The sequence below is a fragment of the Panthera uncia genome, chromosome B1 (assembly GCF_023721935.1).
Source record: "Panthera uncia isolate 11264 chromosome B1, Puncia_PCG_1.0, whole genome shotgun sequence".
In the NCBI taxonomy this organism is placed as follows: domain Eukaryota; kingdom Metazoa; phylum Chordata; class Mammalia; order Carnivora; family Felidae; genus Panthera; species Panthera uncia.
Genome location: NC_064811.1, coordinates 81,298,422 through 81,313,635, shown reverse-complemented (window position 1 = coordinate 81,313,635; position 15,214 = coordinate 81,298,422). Strand labels below are relative to the sequence as shown.

At 36.4% G+C, this 15,214-nt stretch overlaps 1 protein-coding gene across 1 annotated transcript in view; it reads right to left on the bottom strand.

The window, feature by feature from the left end:
- The window catches only part of MTTP (microsomal triglyceride transfer protein), a 46,331-nt gene that overhangs the window by 17,365 nt on the left and 13,752 nt on the right, over positions 1-15,214 (bottom strand). Inside the window, exons 5-10 of the mRNA XM_049630912.1 lie at positions 14,122-14,238; positions 13,654-13,793; positions 11,763-11,913; positions 9,464-9,621; positions 4,646-4,814; positions 2,991-3,098 (exon numbers count right to left, since the gene is read on the bottom strand). Of these exons, the coding sequence (XP_049486869.1) occupies positions 2,991-3,098; positions 4,646-4,814; positions 9,464-9,621; positions 11,763-11,913; positions 13,654-13,793; positions 14,122-14,238 (843 nt within the window). The remainder of the gene's footprint in view (positions 1-2,990; positions 3,099-4,645; positions 4,815-9,463; positions 9,622-11,762; positions 11,914-13,653; positions 13,794-14,121; positions 14,239-15,214) is intronic.

Here is a 15,214-nt window from a genome sequence, read left to right as displayed (position 1 = left end):
ACAGCAGTATGCACTCACCATATGATAAATATAAATACAAATATACGTATTTTGTCCATCTTAAGGGCCAAGATGCAATAGCACTCAAGTAATTAGAAGTAAAGCATTTAGGGGTAAAATGCCAGATATCTGCAACTCAATCTCAAATGGTTCAATATAAGTACAAATAAAATGAAATAAAACAGAATGACGTAGTGGAAATATGCAAGATGTTGAAAATTGGCAAATCTAGATGAAGGGTACACAGATGTTTGTGGAATTGTGCTATTCTTACAACTTTTCTATAGGTTTGAATTTTTTCAAATGCAAATTTGAGGAAAAACAAAATTAGGAGGCAAGGAGGTTGAAATGTACGCCAAAAACTAATAGAAAAAAGAAATAGGGGGCTTGGTACTCAATGAGTAAACTTGACCAGCTGCCACTCGGACTGTCACAGGGCAGGTGGGAGCTTTCATGCTAGCAAATGCTGGAAAATCTTTAGTAGTCTATCAGATGGCAGGTACCATTTGGGCAGTAGAAGTATTGTATGCCTTGTAAGGAGATACCTTAAATTTTTGCTTAGAGTACATCATTTTCTTCCTATTCATATGTCTGTGATTTGGGCTGGAGATAGATGAATATTCCATAGCAGAACGTTGAAAAGAAAATGTGAGCATTTACAACAATCTATCTGGTGACTAATTTTCTTCAAAGATGCATTGTTTTAAAAGTTGCTCAAAAACATTAACAGAATTGAATGACAGTGATAGTGGATAGTTTTGAGCTACCTACAAGGTAAATCTAAAGATGTGAGTAGAACTTGGCTCTCCTGTTATCAGCAAAACTTTACATTTAATTCTTTGTTCAGTTTCCTTCTTGTGCTATTCTATTCTCTCTCAAGGTTGCAGCCACTCTCTGTTCCTGGCCCTAACTCCTCTTCTGGGCTGCAGGTGGATATGGTCATCTGCCTTTTGGACAACTCAACTTGGTGGCCCAAAGGACTTCAAATTTAACATGACCAAAACAAATTCATAGCTCTACCCTCCTCCCAACCCCCAAACTGGGTTCTATAAATTGTGCTTAAGTGGTTGACATCACCACACCTAGTACCCTACCCTGGAAGCTTAATAGTCACCCATCTTCTTACCTCTTTCACACTACCCACCCACATCCCATCAGTCACTGGGTACTATTAACTCTACCTCTTAAATGGCTCTTGAAGCTGTCTCCTTCTCTCTACCTGCTGCCTCTATGTTAATTCAGACCTTTACTTATTCTTGCCCAGTTGTTGAAAATATTTCCAATCAAATCTTGCTGACTCTAATCCAGTCCACAGCTGGTCCATACACTCTGCTTCTTTCTAAATAAAAAATTATCTGAGCATATCATTCACCTGCCTAAAAACGCACTATTCTCCCTTCTCTCTATGGAATGAAGGTCAGACTTGTTAGCTTCTCATTAATAAACATCCAACCTCTTTTCTCTTTTCTGTATTTCCACTCTCATCTATCTGCCCCATAAATATGAATACTTTGTTTTCCAGCCCCACAGAATTTCTCATGTTCTCAGGCATACCAGACCAATTTTGACATTGGGCCTTTTCATGCATTGTTGTATTTCTCCTAGAATGTCCTTCATTCCATACTACCATCTCTTCACCTAAAGAGCTTTTCTATATGAAGTTCAAATATCACTATTTTGGTGAAACTTTCCCTAGCACCCCCAAACAGAATAGTTTGCTACATATTCCGTATTCTCAGAGCACTTCATTTATATTTCAATATTATCTTTTGTTTGTATTTGAGAAATGGAGTGTAAGATCTTTGAGGATGGTAGAATATTTTATGCATTTTTATATTAAGGGATTAACATCACATCTAGCACAGAGTAGATGTTCATTAAATTATGTGAATGGATGTTTTCAGGTATGAGCTTTGTCTTTAGCCAAGATATTTGATACAGGATTACTGAGGTAAATTGGCTACTCAAATAATCATGGAAATTGGAAAATATAAGAAGTTATAGTTCTTTGATGTCATAGAAATAGTACAAATTTGATCTCTGCCTGAGCTTACTAAGCTGATACTCAAACATTTTCAATGCCATTTCTTTTTTAGTAATCTTTTTCACACTTAGCTTACATTCTAGTTATGGGTTGCCTCTTTTGGAACTATTTGGTTTCAAGAATGTTTTCTATATTATTTTTAAGAGCAAGCATTCCGTAAGCAAAATAATACAGTGACGTCTTTTTTGAGATAGAAGAAAAATGCTGACTATAAGCTGGCTATATAATAAATGTGGACAGAAAAAGACTTTTTATATATTTAACATTTTCAATCTATTTGCATTATAGAAAGATAGGCTATATTGGATACTAATCTATTTGGATTTTCTACATCTAGTTAAGCTTACAAAGTGAGTTTTTGGTTTTTTATGAGAAAGGTGTCAAAGTTGATAGTCCACTCTGGCAAATGGATAAACTTTGAGCAAATGAAATTAAAAATAAAATGTAAAGTTTTCGGTAATTAGAAATAACTAAATTCACACCATCAAAACTCAAAACTGCAAACCACACTTATAAAGTTCTCCTCTAGGAGATAGCCCTAGAGTCTAATATTTTTTCTAAGAATAAGAACTATACCATACATGCCATTGAAGGCTGCATACATAGTGGGCACTTAATAAATACAATTGGTGAGGGATTAATAGACTATTTACTCTTTAGCAAGCATTTGTTGAACATTATGCATCACATATTATTTTAAGCAATTGGCATTAACAAGACAAAGATCCATTTATGCATGGAGCTTATGATTTCAGTAGAAGATAAAAATAAGCAATAAATGTAATGAATAACGGAATTATATCAGGTATGTTAGATAACAATAATTGCTATGAAATAAAGAAAGTGGTGTAAGGTAAGGGGAAATAGGAGGGCCAGTGGTGGGCAGCTCAGTAAGACATAGAATGGTCTGGAACTATATAACACACAAGATTGGATTCACACTTACTTTGAGTTTGCAGCCTTCATTCTGACACAACTTCTTGACGAGGGCCCCAATGATGATCATAACAGTTTCTCTGATGTCATTGCTTGCAAAGGAACCTTTGAACTTACTCTATTAGCCAAACAGAGATAAAATAGGTTATCAAAATATTTAAACATTTCTGAGGGACATTTTTAGAAATGAAGACACAAAGTAACCAATGTCTAAGAGAACTGTTTTATGTTCCTAGATAGCAAATTCAAAATTTTGATTTGGGGATACTTGCAAATTCACTACCTAACTTTGAATCGAAGAGTTTATGGAATCTCTCCTATGCAAGTCTTATTAACATATGAACTATGAACTCAGGAAGTCTATGAACTCCTGAGAGGTTTATGGATTGGGCTCACTGGGTTAGTGAACAAAAAAGGAAAAGAGATCTGTAAAATTTTGTGTATGGGTGAAGAGGGGATTCATTGCTTTTTTCTTCTTCTTCTAAAGTTTATTTATTTATTTTGAGAGAGAAAGAGAAGGAGAGACCACAAGAGGGGGAGGGGCAGAGAAAGGGAGAGACAGAATCCCAAGCAGGCTCCTTGCTGCCAGCATAGAGCCCAATGCAGGGCTTGCACCCACAAACCGTGAGATCATGACCTGAGCCGAGATCAGGAGTTGGATGCTCAACCAACTGAGCCACCCAGGTGCCCCGGGGTTTCATTGCTTTTATCAGGTTCTTAAACGATCTCACTTTCCAAAAAGATTATGAGTTATTCCACTAGATCATAAGCAGATAAGTGCACATTTTGTTTTTAAATCTTGGACCAAGAGAAGTCTAGTTTTATTTCCAATATAAATTTTTTAATATTGGAAGAATTGTACCTCTTCAATGTATTGTATATTAAATGCTGTGAAGACTTTTGAACTCAAAATAAATCTTTTAAAATCAATTTTGAGGGGCGCCTGGGTGGCGCAGTCGTTTAAGCGTCCGACTTCAGCCAGGTCACGATCTCGCGGTCCGTGACTTCGAGCCCCGCGTCAGGCTCTGGGCTGATGGCTCGGAGCCTGGAGCCTGTTTCCGATTCTGTGTCTCCCTCTCTCTCTGCCCCTCCCCTGTTCATGCTCTGTCTCTCTCTGTCCCAAAAATAAATAAAAAACGTTGAAAAAAAAATTTTAAAAAAATAAAATAAAATAAAATCAATTTTGGGGGATGCCTGGGTGGCTCAGTCAGTTTAGCACTCAACGTCAGCTCAGGTCATGATCTCACAGTTCTTCGATTTGAACCCCCATCGGGCTCTGCCCCGACAGTGTGGAGCCTGCTTGGGATTCTCTCTCTTTCCTTCTCTTTCTGCCCCTCTCCAATTCATGCTTTCTTTTTCTTCTCTCAAAAATAAATAAATAAACTTAAAAAACAAATAAAATAAAATAAAATTTTGAAGCATAACCAAGACTCATCTCCTCTGAAATTTTATCCCATGTCACATTATATGATGGGTGAATACAATCTTTATATTTCTATATGGTATAGTTTATGTTATTTAGAGGAATTGCAAAGAAGACATTATGTGAAATAGTGTACTACAGTTAATGATTAATGGATGGAAGATAGCCCAATTCCTGTTTAGAGTCTTATGAACTTTTTAGCAGCTGACAAACTTTATTTTCACAGTGTTCATTTGACTTACAATGAGGCCTCTCAGGAGTTCTTCATTGGGATGGGAGGCAAATCCACAGGCATAGAGAAACCTCTCCTGGAGGATAATGCTACTGTCACTTTTGAAATCCAAAAAGTCCAAAATGGCGTCTAATGAGTCTGAAGTCTGAGCGGAGGTGACAGCATCCACAAGTTGAGGTCTACAAAAAAGGGGAAGTCATTGATATCAATTTTTAGCATGCTTAAGGAATTATTTAAATCTCTACCATTCACAGATTCTCCATTGATCTAAGTTTCATAAAGAAGTGAAATTTTTATATAAACTAAAAAATGAATAATTCCCTCAAAAAGACCCCCTAATTTTGTTTTAAACCTCCCATTTAATTCCTCGCTCTCTAGCTCAATGTATACTCAGAATATATAAACTAACTTCACATAATAGCCTAAGTCAAACATAATTTGGAAATTTGTATGTCAAAAAATTATACACTAGGTTCAAATTGTTTTCTCTACGAGTAATACATCAGAGTTATAGTCTCAAATATTGATTCTCTTTCTCTAATTATCTCGACAAATATATACATTTCTTAAATGCCTAATTTAACTCAGGTGCTATTAGGAAATTCTTTTAACTTTAATTTATATCCAAGGGAGAAGATTTTGCCCATTGTTTCTAAAAATAAAAAGTACCATGGTATATTCCAATGTTCAACCATAATGATTATGTGTGGGCAGAATGGAACTCCTATAGGCAAGTTCTCATTAGATATACCATGGTATATCTAATGAGAACTTGTATTGTGTACATTCTTGTTCATCCAATGTATTGTGTACATTCTTGTTCATCAAGAATCTTTGGTTAGTTGAGTCTGGGATGGTAAAATTTCTGAAACTAGTTGTCATGCTAATGAATATATCATGTATGTAAGTATATTCCACATTGTATACACACACCGTACATGTGTTTAGTGCTTTATACTATAAAAAAAAATGATATACTTGCACTGTATCATTTTGTTCCTAACAAAAAACCTAGTGAATGAAGCAGACACTGAGAGATAACACTTATTAGGTGCCTAGTATGTAAGTATTGCACTATAAATTTTAAATATGCAATTTTTGCTTTCACTTCTTCGTCTGTAAGATGGGGTTAAAAATAGTGGTTACTTTCAAATTTTTGGGAGAACTGGACTGCATAATCTATGCAGAGCACTTAGAATAGTGTTTGACATGTGGTAAATACTCAATAAAAATACACTGCTATTAACAATTACTTCATTTAATAGACTAAACATCTCTGTCAGTTTAATACTAATATCCCCCTTACATATGAAGAAACAGACTGCAAGGCCCTATAGGTGTTAAGCGTATAGCTGGAGTTGGAACTCAAGGTTTTTCTGACCTGAGGTGTCTCAGGTGTCCATGATCTTTTATTTTGTAATTTTTTTTAATTTTTTTTAACTTTTATTTATTTTTGAGACAGAGAGAGACAGAGCATGAACGGGGGAGGGTCAGAGAGAGGGAGACACAGAATCTGAAACAGGCTCCAGGCTCTGAGCTGTCAGCACAGAGCCCGACGCGGGGCTCGAACTCACGGACCGCGAGATCATGACCTGAGCCGAAGTCGGCCGCTCAACCGACTGAGCCACCCAGGCGCCCCTATTTTGTAATTTTTTTTTAAATGCTTATTTATTTTTGAGGGGGGCTGTTGGGGCAGAAAGAAAAGGAGACAGAGGATCCAAAGCAGTCTCTGCACTGACAGGAATGAGCCCAACGCAGGCCTCAAATTCACAAACCATGAGATCATGACCTAACCCAAACTCGGATGCTCAACTGACTGAGCCACCCAGGTACCCCCATTATCTTTTAAATACATTGGTGTTTCCCAAAGTGTTGTCCATGTGGTTCTAGTCCTACAACATGCTGTAAGCAAAGGGATCTTCAAGGCTGTTTAAGTTTAGAAAATGTTTAAGGAAACTTACACCTAATATTATATGATTAAATATGCTGAAAATTTCTACAGCCAAGAAAACTATTTGATTTGGTTTCACCCCACGCTTTTCTAACTCAGTTGCTCACAGAATCCTTTCCTCTTGCCATACTTGCTAGTATTCTGCAAATTACAGGATACACACAATGGACTCTTTGGGAAATGTTATATTCTACCACCCTGACTTGCACTATCCTACCGTAAACAAAAAGAATTATTCTCTGTATTTTACAGATGTTGAAAGTGAAACTTGGAGAAGCTAAATGTAAACAATTTGCTCAAAGGTTATACGCTGTTGGAAGTCAAAATTAGAAACGAGGTTTTCTGATTTTAGTTCATCCTAGTATCCTTTCCATTACACTATGCTACATGTGGTCTACATATGATATGGCACAATATTATGTAAATACAAGTATCTCCTGCTTTTCCAAAGTTTGTGTTAGGCTACTTTGCTTTTACAAAAGACCTACATTAGTACTTGTTTTTGCTAACCAAAAGAAATCCTGAAGAGGAATTTTGCTTTTACCAAAAAAAGGTGAAAAGCAAAATAGCATTCAACGTGTTTTGCAGCAAGCCTGTTATAGAGGCAGTGTGGACCCTGAGCAGTGAGGGTAGCCCCACCAAGCCCCTTCCCTGGGAAGCACACTCAGCATCTTACAATCAAGTCACGATAGCCTAGAACTGTATCTGTGAGCATCTGTGCTTTCTCTCAATGTATTGTGTACATCCATTAGCAAGATAATGGCCTAAGGTATCAGAAAAACCTCAAAAGTTATTTTGGGGGTCTCGAAATGGTCAAAAGATTTGCCACGTAAATTAATGGTAATTCGTTGCTTTGCACAATTGCGGGTTACAAAAGGTTTCATAGAAGTCTCCACTTTTGGATAGCAGGAGAAACCTGTAATCTGATTTAGAAAATACATCATGAAATCATCCAAATTGTTGCCACCTGAAGGTTTCTAGGACTCACATAAGGTTAAAGTGTCATACAATCTCCATTCTAAATTAATAGCTAATTTTTAAACTTTTATGGTCAGTATCTTTGCCTTTCCTATAAAGAAAAATCACCCTACAAATATATTTTAAAGTTCTATGATTAAAACATGAGTCTGAGAATTTATTATTTCGTGTATTTTTCAATTTCTGGTTTAAATATTTATTTTTGAAGAGAGCAACCAACTCTGTTTAGTCATATGGAGTTCCTATCAATTTTTTTAAATGTCCTCAAGGCAAGTAAATAACAAATACAATCAAAAATAAACAGACTTCTCTGTTACTTTTAAGTTATTTATTTATTTATTTTTGAGAGAGAGAGAGCATGCATGCATAGGTGCACACAAGTCAGGAAGGAGCAGAGAGAGGAGAGAGAAAGAATCCCAAAGCAGGCTCCACAATGCCAGTGCAGAGCCTGATGCCAGGCTCAAACCCACAAACCGCAAGATCATGACCTGAGCTAAAGTCGGGCGCTTAACCAACTGAGCCACCCAGGTGCCTCAAGAATAAACAGAATTCTTTAAAAAAAAAAAAAAAAAAAAAAGCTAAATTATCTTCTTAGAGAATTGAGTTGAGTCCTTTGTACTCAGTGACTACTGTTGCCGCTATTGCTGCTGCTGTTGCTGTGTGTGTGTGTGTGTGTGTGTGTGTGTGTAAGTTGGCCAATTTCCACTTTTGATTATGTTAATGGCTAGTTTTGACAGTCAAATTAATTAAGCTATTTTCTGTATCATGAGGGTAATTAGTATCATATAGTTGAACTTGTATTTACAAATTCTATATTACAGACAAAAAACATTTACATCGGGGCGCCTGGGTGGCTCAGTCAGTTAAGCGGCCGACTTCGGCTCAGGTCATGATCTCACCGTCCGTGAGTTCAAGCCCCGCGTCGGGCTCTGTGCTGACAGCTCAGAGCCTGGAGCCTGTTTCAGATTCTGTGTCTCCCTCTCTCTGACCCTCCCCTGTTCATGCTCTGTCTCTCCCTGTCTCAAAAATAAATAAAACGTTAAAAAAATTAAAAAAATAATAAAACATTTACATCTACAAAATAAATTTGAGAATTAAGTCAACTCTTCACTATGTGTGTGCAATGAATCATACTTTCACCAAACATTCAAGTAGCATACAGATGTCTTTTTCTATATTTTTTGACTATTTACCTGCATTTTCAATTTTCTATATAAAACATGGCTTTGATGGGGATGATCATTGGATCTCTAATAAAATTTTTCATTTTCCAATCGAAAAAGTCATATTCTTTTTTTGTTTTTATAATCAACTCTGCAATCTCTTCAAATGTAAATTAATAGGTCCAAAAACAGGAGGCAGCATATATCAAGATGAAGCCCTCCCCTCCCTTATGTATGTACCAATTTAGACCTGATTTAAACTCATAAACACTCAAAATATGTTCATTCTGAGTCACTGTTAAAACCTTGTTACTACATTTCTGGTCAAGTAACTGTTAAATTACCATATTGAAGCATAACTGTTTGATGAAAATGCAAGACAACACAATAATTGATTTGCAGGTTGGGCAGTTAGTTAAAAAGGAGTCTTTCTTTGTGGCGCCTGGGGAGCTCAGTCGAGCGCCGACTTTGGCTCAGGTCATGATCTCGCAGTTGGTGAGTTCAAGCCCCTCTGTGCTGTCAGGTAGAGCCACCGCTTTGGATCCTCTGTCCCCCTCTCTCTCTCTCTCTCTCTGCCCCTCCCCTATTCAGGCTTTCAATCTCAAAAATAAATAAAAGCATTAAAATAAATATAAAAATAAATAAATAAATAAAAGGAATCTTTCTTGCTTAATTAAAGCTAATAACCAAGAAATGCTTTTCTACAGACAATGCCACACAGTATTCGGGAACTTACAATACTTCCTTGTTTTCAGCCTTTAAGATCTGGAGGATCTCTTCTCTAGTCGCAGTCCTGAGGTGCTGAATGAAGGCCAGGAAGCTTCTGACAGCCTCAGCTTTAGAGAGGTTGTCAGGCTGCAGGTGTTTTCTGGTAGACTGCCAGTGCTCCGAGAGCTGCAAGAAAACATGGCTGCAGGCTCGCACCCCGTTCATAATTCTGAACATCCACATTGACAAGGGATGTTCTCCCCAGAAACAAATTTTTCCTTGTATCTGACAAGCAAAAGAAGCTTTTTGTATCGCCTCAATATGCCAGATTGCTACCTGCCAGTATCACATTCCTGGGATTCACGGAGACAAATATTGAGGCCTGTCGACCCTGTGTATGATTCTTTCTCAGGAGCACCATTTTCGTCTATTACTCTTTAGCTCGAAAGAAATCAGGCTTCTGGGCCTAGAAGGTCATTCCATGGTTACCCTAAGGAAATTCTGTGTGAGGCCGGGCTTTGACTACCATACTAGAACTATGCAGAATTTTCGTTAACAGCAGGATATGTTGGAGGGGGAATAAATCAAAACTGCTGAATAATTGTGTCAGGTTTATTATTTACAGGGAACTCACTGAAAATCAGTATTTGTAATAACGTGAGCTCCCCATTCTAACTCTTTCTTTTATTGTTTTTATGAAATGCAATGTTTAACTACACTGAGGTCTGAACTGCTCATTACTTAAAATGTTAAGTAGAGTATTATTTAGATAAAAGTAATTCTCCTACTATTGTTATTCTACTATGGTTTTAAAAATAGTAAATAATTCTAACTAGTGACATATTCTGGCTTTGAAATAAGCTAAATAACTGATTTTTCATAGTTTGCCACTTTTCCCCTACTTGTATAATGTGTTTAATCCCATTAGTCACCTCCAGCTCTCTAATTCTGAGGTAATCAGCATGCTACCGATTTTTTAAATTATTCAGTCCTTCTAATAAGCAATAGACACATATTTTCTCTTTTTCAAACTCCTCTTGGTTATCTAATCTTAAGAGGATATTCCAAAGCAAAATTCTAGCTATTCTTAGCTAAGTATTTACTGGGTCATTTCTGAGGGCAGAAAGAACACTAGTGTGAATTCAGAGTTTTTTTCTTTGAAGGGTTGCAATGGTGACAGTATATGGAAATTGGAAAAGCAATTGCTCAAAGACATCAACGCTTCCTACGATAATGAAGAAGTAATTATCAAAAATCTAAAACAGCTTATTCTTTTTAATAACCATGGGGGAGACAAATTAATAATTCACAGTATTAAAAAAGATGATTGGTTTCATTAGTCACTTTCCTATATAATTTCCACCTCCATATGACACATTAGAAAATCACAGTAGAATATTAAATGATATATGGAAGAAAAACAAGTAAAAGGAAAAACAAAATTTGAGAATTATTTTTTCTGTTTTTTCTTTAGTTCAATTTTGATAAATTTGAAATTAGCAAGGGATATTGTCTTGAACTTTAAGCAAATTATGGTATTCGTTCTTGATAATTCTACTTCTCTGAATACCAATAAAACCCAAGGGAACAGAATCTTCTGGTAGCTACCAATGGAGCATGTTGCTCTGTTGTTCATGTTCAGGGTTTGCTCTCCTGACAAGAGGTTAAGTATTAGGAAATGCTAGATCCTAAGGTCACATCTGTAGCCATCATCACAACTGACTCGTGTAATAAATGAAATTTCTCTTTGCTGATTTTAAAATGTTATAAGATGACCTATCCTTTGCCTGGGAGATGTGAGATCTCGTTTTACCTATAATTGTAGAGGAGTTTGGGGCATGGTAGAAAAATGTTTCCTAATTTAGAAGAGAGCTTGGCATCCTTTTTTAGTTCTCAAAGCAATACTCAGAACACTGAGCTCAGCACAATATTTCACCTAAGGACTTATTGCTATTAAGTGGCGAAAACTTTCAGGATTCAGATCCTGTCCATGCTCTTGACACTATATGTTTTCCCCTAACTTCATTCGGGCCTTTATCCCCCAGGTATTCTAGGTACTACTATTCAGAAGCTGCCCTTACTTAAGTCATAACATTTTTAACTTGAGATGAGTGGATGATAATTATTTGTTAAATATCATTGGATTACACATCATCTCAGGTGCATATTGTTAAGATAGTGCCATTATAATTCAGTGATGGCTGGTAGCTCTTTATAAACTTTCTTCAAAGAATTAACTGAAGCTTCCATTGGAAACAAAAAGAAAACGGAATTTTAAGCCTTGAGTATTCCCCTATCCGACCACTCAATGCAGTTGTCACACTTACAGAAGGGCATCTTTTACACTTGCTCTGGAAGTCCTGTCCCACAATGGGAAGGGCCTTGTACTCTGAATCAACTGCTTTAATTATGGCTGCAACCTGCTTTCCAGACATCAGTCTTGGGCCTGCTTCAGTGGTCTTCAGCTCCAATTTCTGCCTGTACAACAAGGAAGAGAAATACCACATAAGCAGTTTTCCTTTGAGTGAACAAGCTACTAATTACCATTCTCTTGGCAAACAATTTATTCACACTATGGAAGTCCATATCTTTCAAACTGCAATATCTCAGTAACAGACTTCAAGCTAATTATGAAGTCTTTTTGGAGCAAAAATTTTATTCAAAGATTTGAACATTTAAGTCTGGATTTAAGAGAATACAGGGAAAAAAACTTGCCTGGATGCTGAACAAGATACGTGATGTCACCTCTTTTGAATTTAGCCCTACTTTCTGCAAATAATACCATCAGTACAACCACACACCACTTATTAACTAAGACAGTTAAGAAATCTTTTTTACTAAAAATGGTTTCACAGATATTTTTGCCTGATACATGCTCTTTCAGAACCGTGTCTCTCTCCCGTCAAGTGGTAGAGTCTGCATCCCTATCCTTGAGCCTGGGCAGGACTCTGTGACTTCCCCAACTAAGAGAGGGACAGTAGAAGTGACACTGTGTGACTTCTAAGGATAAATCTTAAAAGGAAATTCAGCCTTCATCTGGAATGCTAGCAGCGCCTGTACCTTCAGAGACTTGAGCCGCCATGTACAAAGTCTGGCTACCCAAAGCTACCATTTTGAGAGGCCACATATTGATAAAAGAGAAATGCTTGGGGAGCCTCAGTAGTTTGTCTTCCCAGCCCAGGTACCAAATAGGCAAGGGAGCAACCTTTGAACCAGCTCTGGTCAGTGCCTGTCTGCAACCGCAGAATAGATGCCAAACAAGGCATGCTTAGTTGAACCAATGCAAGACTCAGAATTATGAGAGAATGATAAAATGATTGTTGCTTCTTACACCACTGACTTTGGAGTGGTTTGCTATAAAGCAATGGAAATCTGATAGACCTGGTACGTAATTTAAAATATTTATTTTGTACGAGAATAGATGAAAGTAATATGGTACAAAGTAAAATGCAAAATTCTATCCAGATGAGACTTCAAAAATACTTCAAGCGTTTATGGTTTGAGGCACTTCTCCCAAGATTTTGTATCCACTGATCTCTGATATTGGAGCTATTTCAGAGAAAACATTTGACAAGCAATGGTATAAGATATAATACATTTAATGCTAGAAAAATCTTTTTCTAAATTAAAATCTTAAAGGAACACATACTCTTAGATCTGAAAATTTTAGTTCTTAAGCCTGTGAGAACTTCTGATCAGAGAAATCTTCTTAAATTGAAATAACAGGCTTGAATTTGTAAGTACTATAAATCAAGACTACAAAAATTCTGTCATATCACTTTACTATGGAATTTTTTATGTGTTTTTTAACAACAGTAACAAAAAAAATCTCAAGGAGAGAACATGCAAACGTCACCACTTTTTAACCTTATCATTGTAAACTTCTGACAGAGAAATTAGAAAATAAACCAGAACTTATCAAGTAGTTTGCCTTTTTTAAATGTAAATTCTATTCAATAAACAATTGATACAATTTTTAAATGAAATTCTATTAAATAAACAGTATTTAATATATCCCATTATTATAGATGATGTGAAAAAATAAAGATGAACAAGATGTAATCACAGTTTTCAAGAAGCTAACAGTCAAAATGAGGAAGCACTAAATATACATAAAACATATATATATTTAACATGTCTAACATATATATGTAAAAACCAAATATGATAATATATAAAAGAATAGGAAAGAAAATTTATATTCCAGCATTATCTTACTTTGATATTATTTTGCCTGCAATGGTTTGTAGAGAATTCATCCGAAAAGCATGTGTCTCTTCTGCAAGCACAGCTATAACAAAGCTGTCTTCTATCTTATAGGTAGTGACAGACGTGGCTTTTGAAGTGACACCCAAGACCTAAATAAGATAGATAGATGATAGATAGATACATACATACATACATATTTGTAGTTGTAAAAATAAGCTTTTTATCTTTGAATCAAGTCAAGTAGCAAACTGTCTTTTGATGTTCAAAAGAGCTTCCCCTTAATATCTTCCCTTCACTGCCCAAACTTACAACATATGAAAACAAACCTTTTCATTTGACATTGTATGAAACAATACCCTAAACTAAAAATCATAAATATTCCAAAATTATATTGTTACCTTATTCTTCTACTATTTTAAATTAATCTCTAAAAATGTAATTATTTGAATGCCTTAAAGAGAGTGATATCAATCATACCTGATTTGAGGTTGTAAATCCAGACCTCTCTATTTTGCATGAATCCAAGGCCTTAATTTTGATCACTTTGTCTTGATGAGCCTGGTATGTCACCTTACAATCCCCAGAAATATCCACCTAAAAAGAAAAGTAAAAATACAATGTTTGGGATTTTCCCACGAACCATTTGAATTCCAGTGGGAAGTAGCCTGAAAACTGGGGTTCCTGAGATGCCATGGGGGACTACCTTTTGTCCAAGCTGACAAGATGGTAAGACAGGAAGAACTCAATGCTTCCCATAACATGTGGATTCTTTTCCATCCTCTTTTGCTGAGTCTTACTAGCACCTTCTTATTGCCCCAGGAATAATAAAGGATTTCCTATATTTCTCTAAAGTTTAATGAGAATTGGACAAATGACCTGGTCATAATCAAAACCTCTGGAAAAGGGGTAATTGTGTGGGAAGGGGATTTGACTTTTAATGCCGTATCTAGATGTGAATGTGTGTGTACATGTGTTCTTTGATTAGATGAATATAACTAGAAATCCTTAAAAACCTGTGGGATTAATTCAGCTCATAAGTCACATTAACAATTTGAGTGTGGGCAAATGTATGCCAGTATAGACTGTTTAGCTTCTCTGAGCCTTCCCTCCAAGTCTCTGCCAGCACCACACCCAGCTTTTATTCTAGCAAACTGACGGATATTCCCTCAGCCCCGCCCTGTGATTAGATTTTCTTGCCCATTCGTGGGTTGGCTGAATTCAGAACAGGAAACTTAGACTCAGTTCTGCTTTTGACTCAAAGTATGATACTGGGAGGACCACTTAACTTCTCTAGTTTTAACCTCAGTTTCTTCATTTGTAAAATGAAGGGGGTTGTTGGTATAGACCACTGGTTCTCCAAACGGATAATGTATCCAAATTATCTGAGAAAACTGTTATAATACAGATGCTCAGGTCCTCTCTAATCTATTGAATCAGAATCTTCACAGTGAATCCAGGGAATCTGTATCTTAAATAAGCTCCCCATGAGATAGTGATGCACAGTGATGCCACTGACATGCTCCCCAAGGTTTTCTGCATCTCTGTCATTCAATCATTCTATATGTCCCCT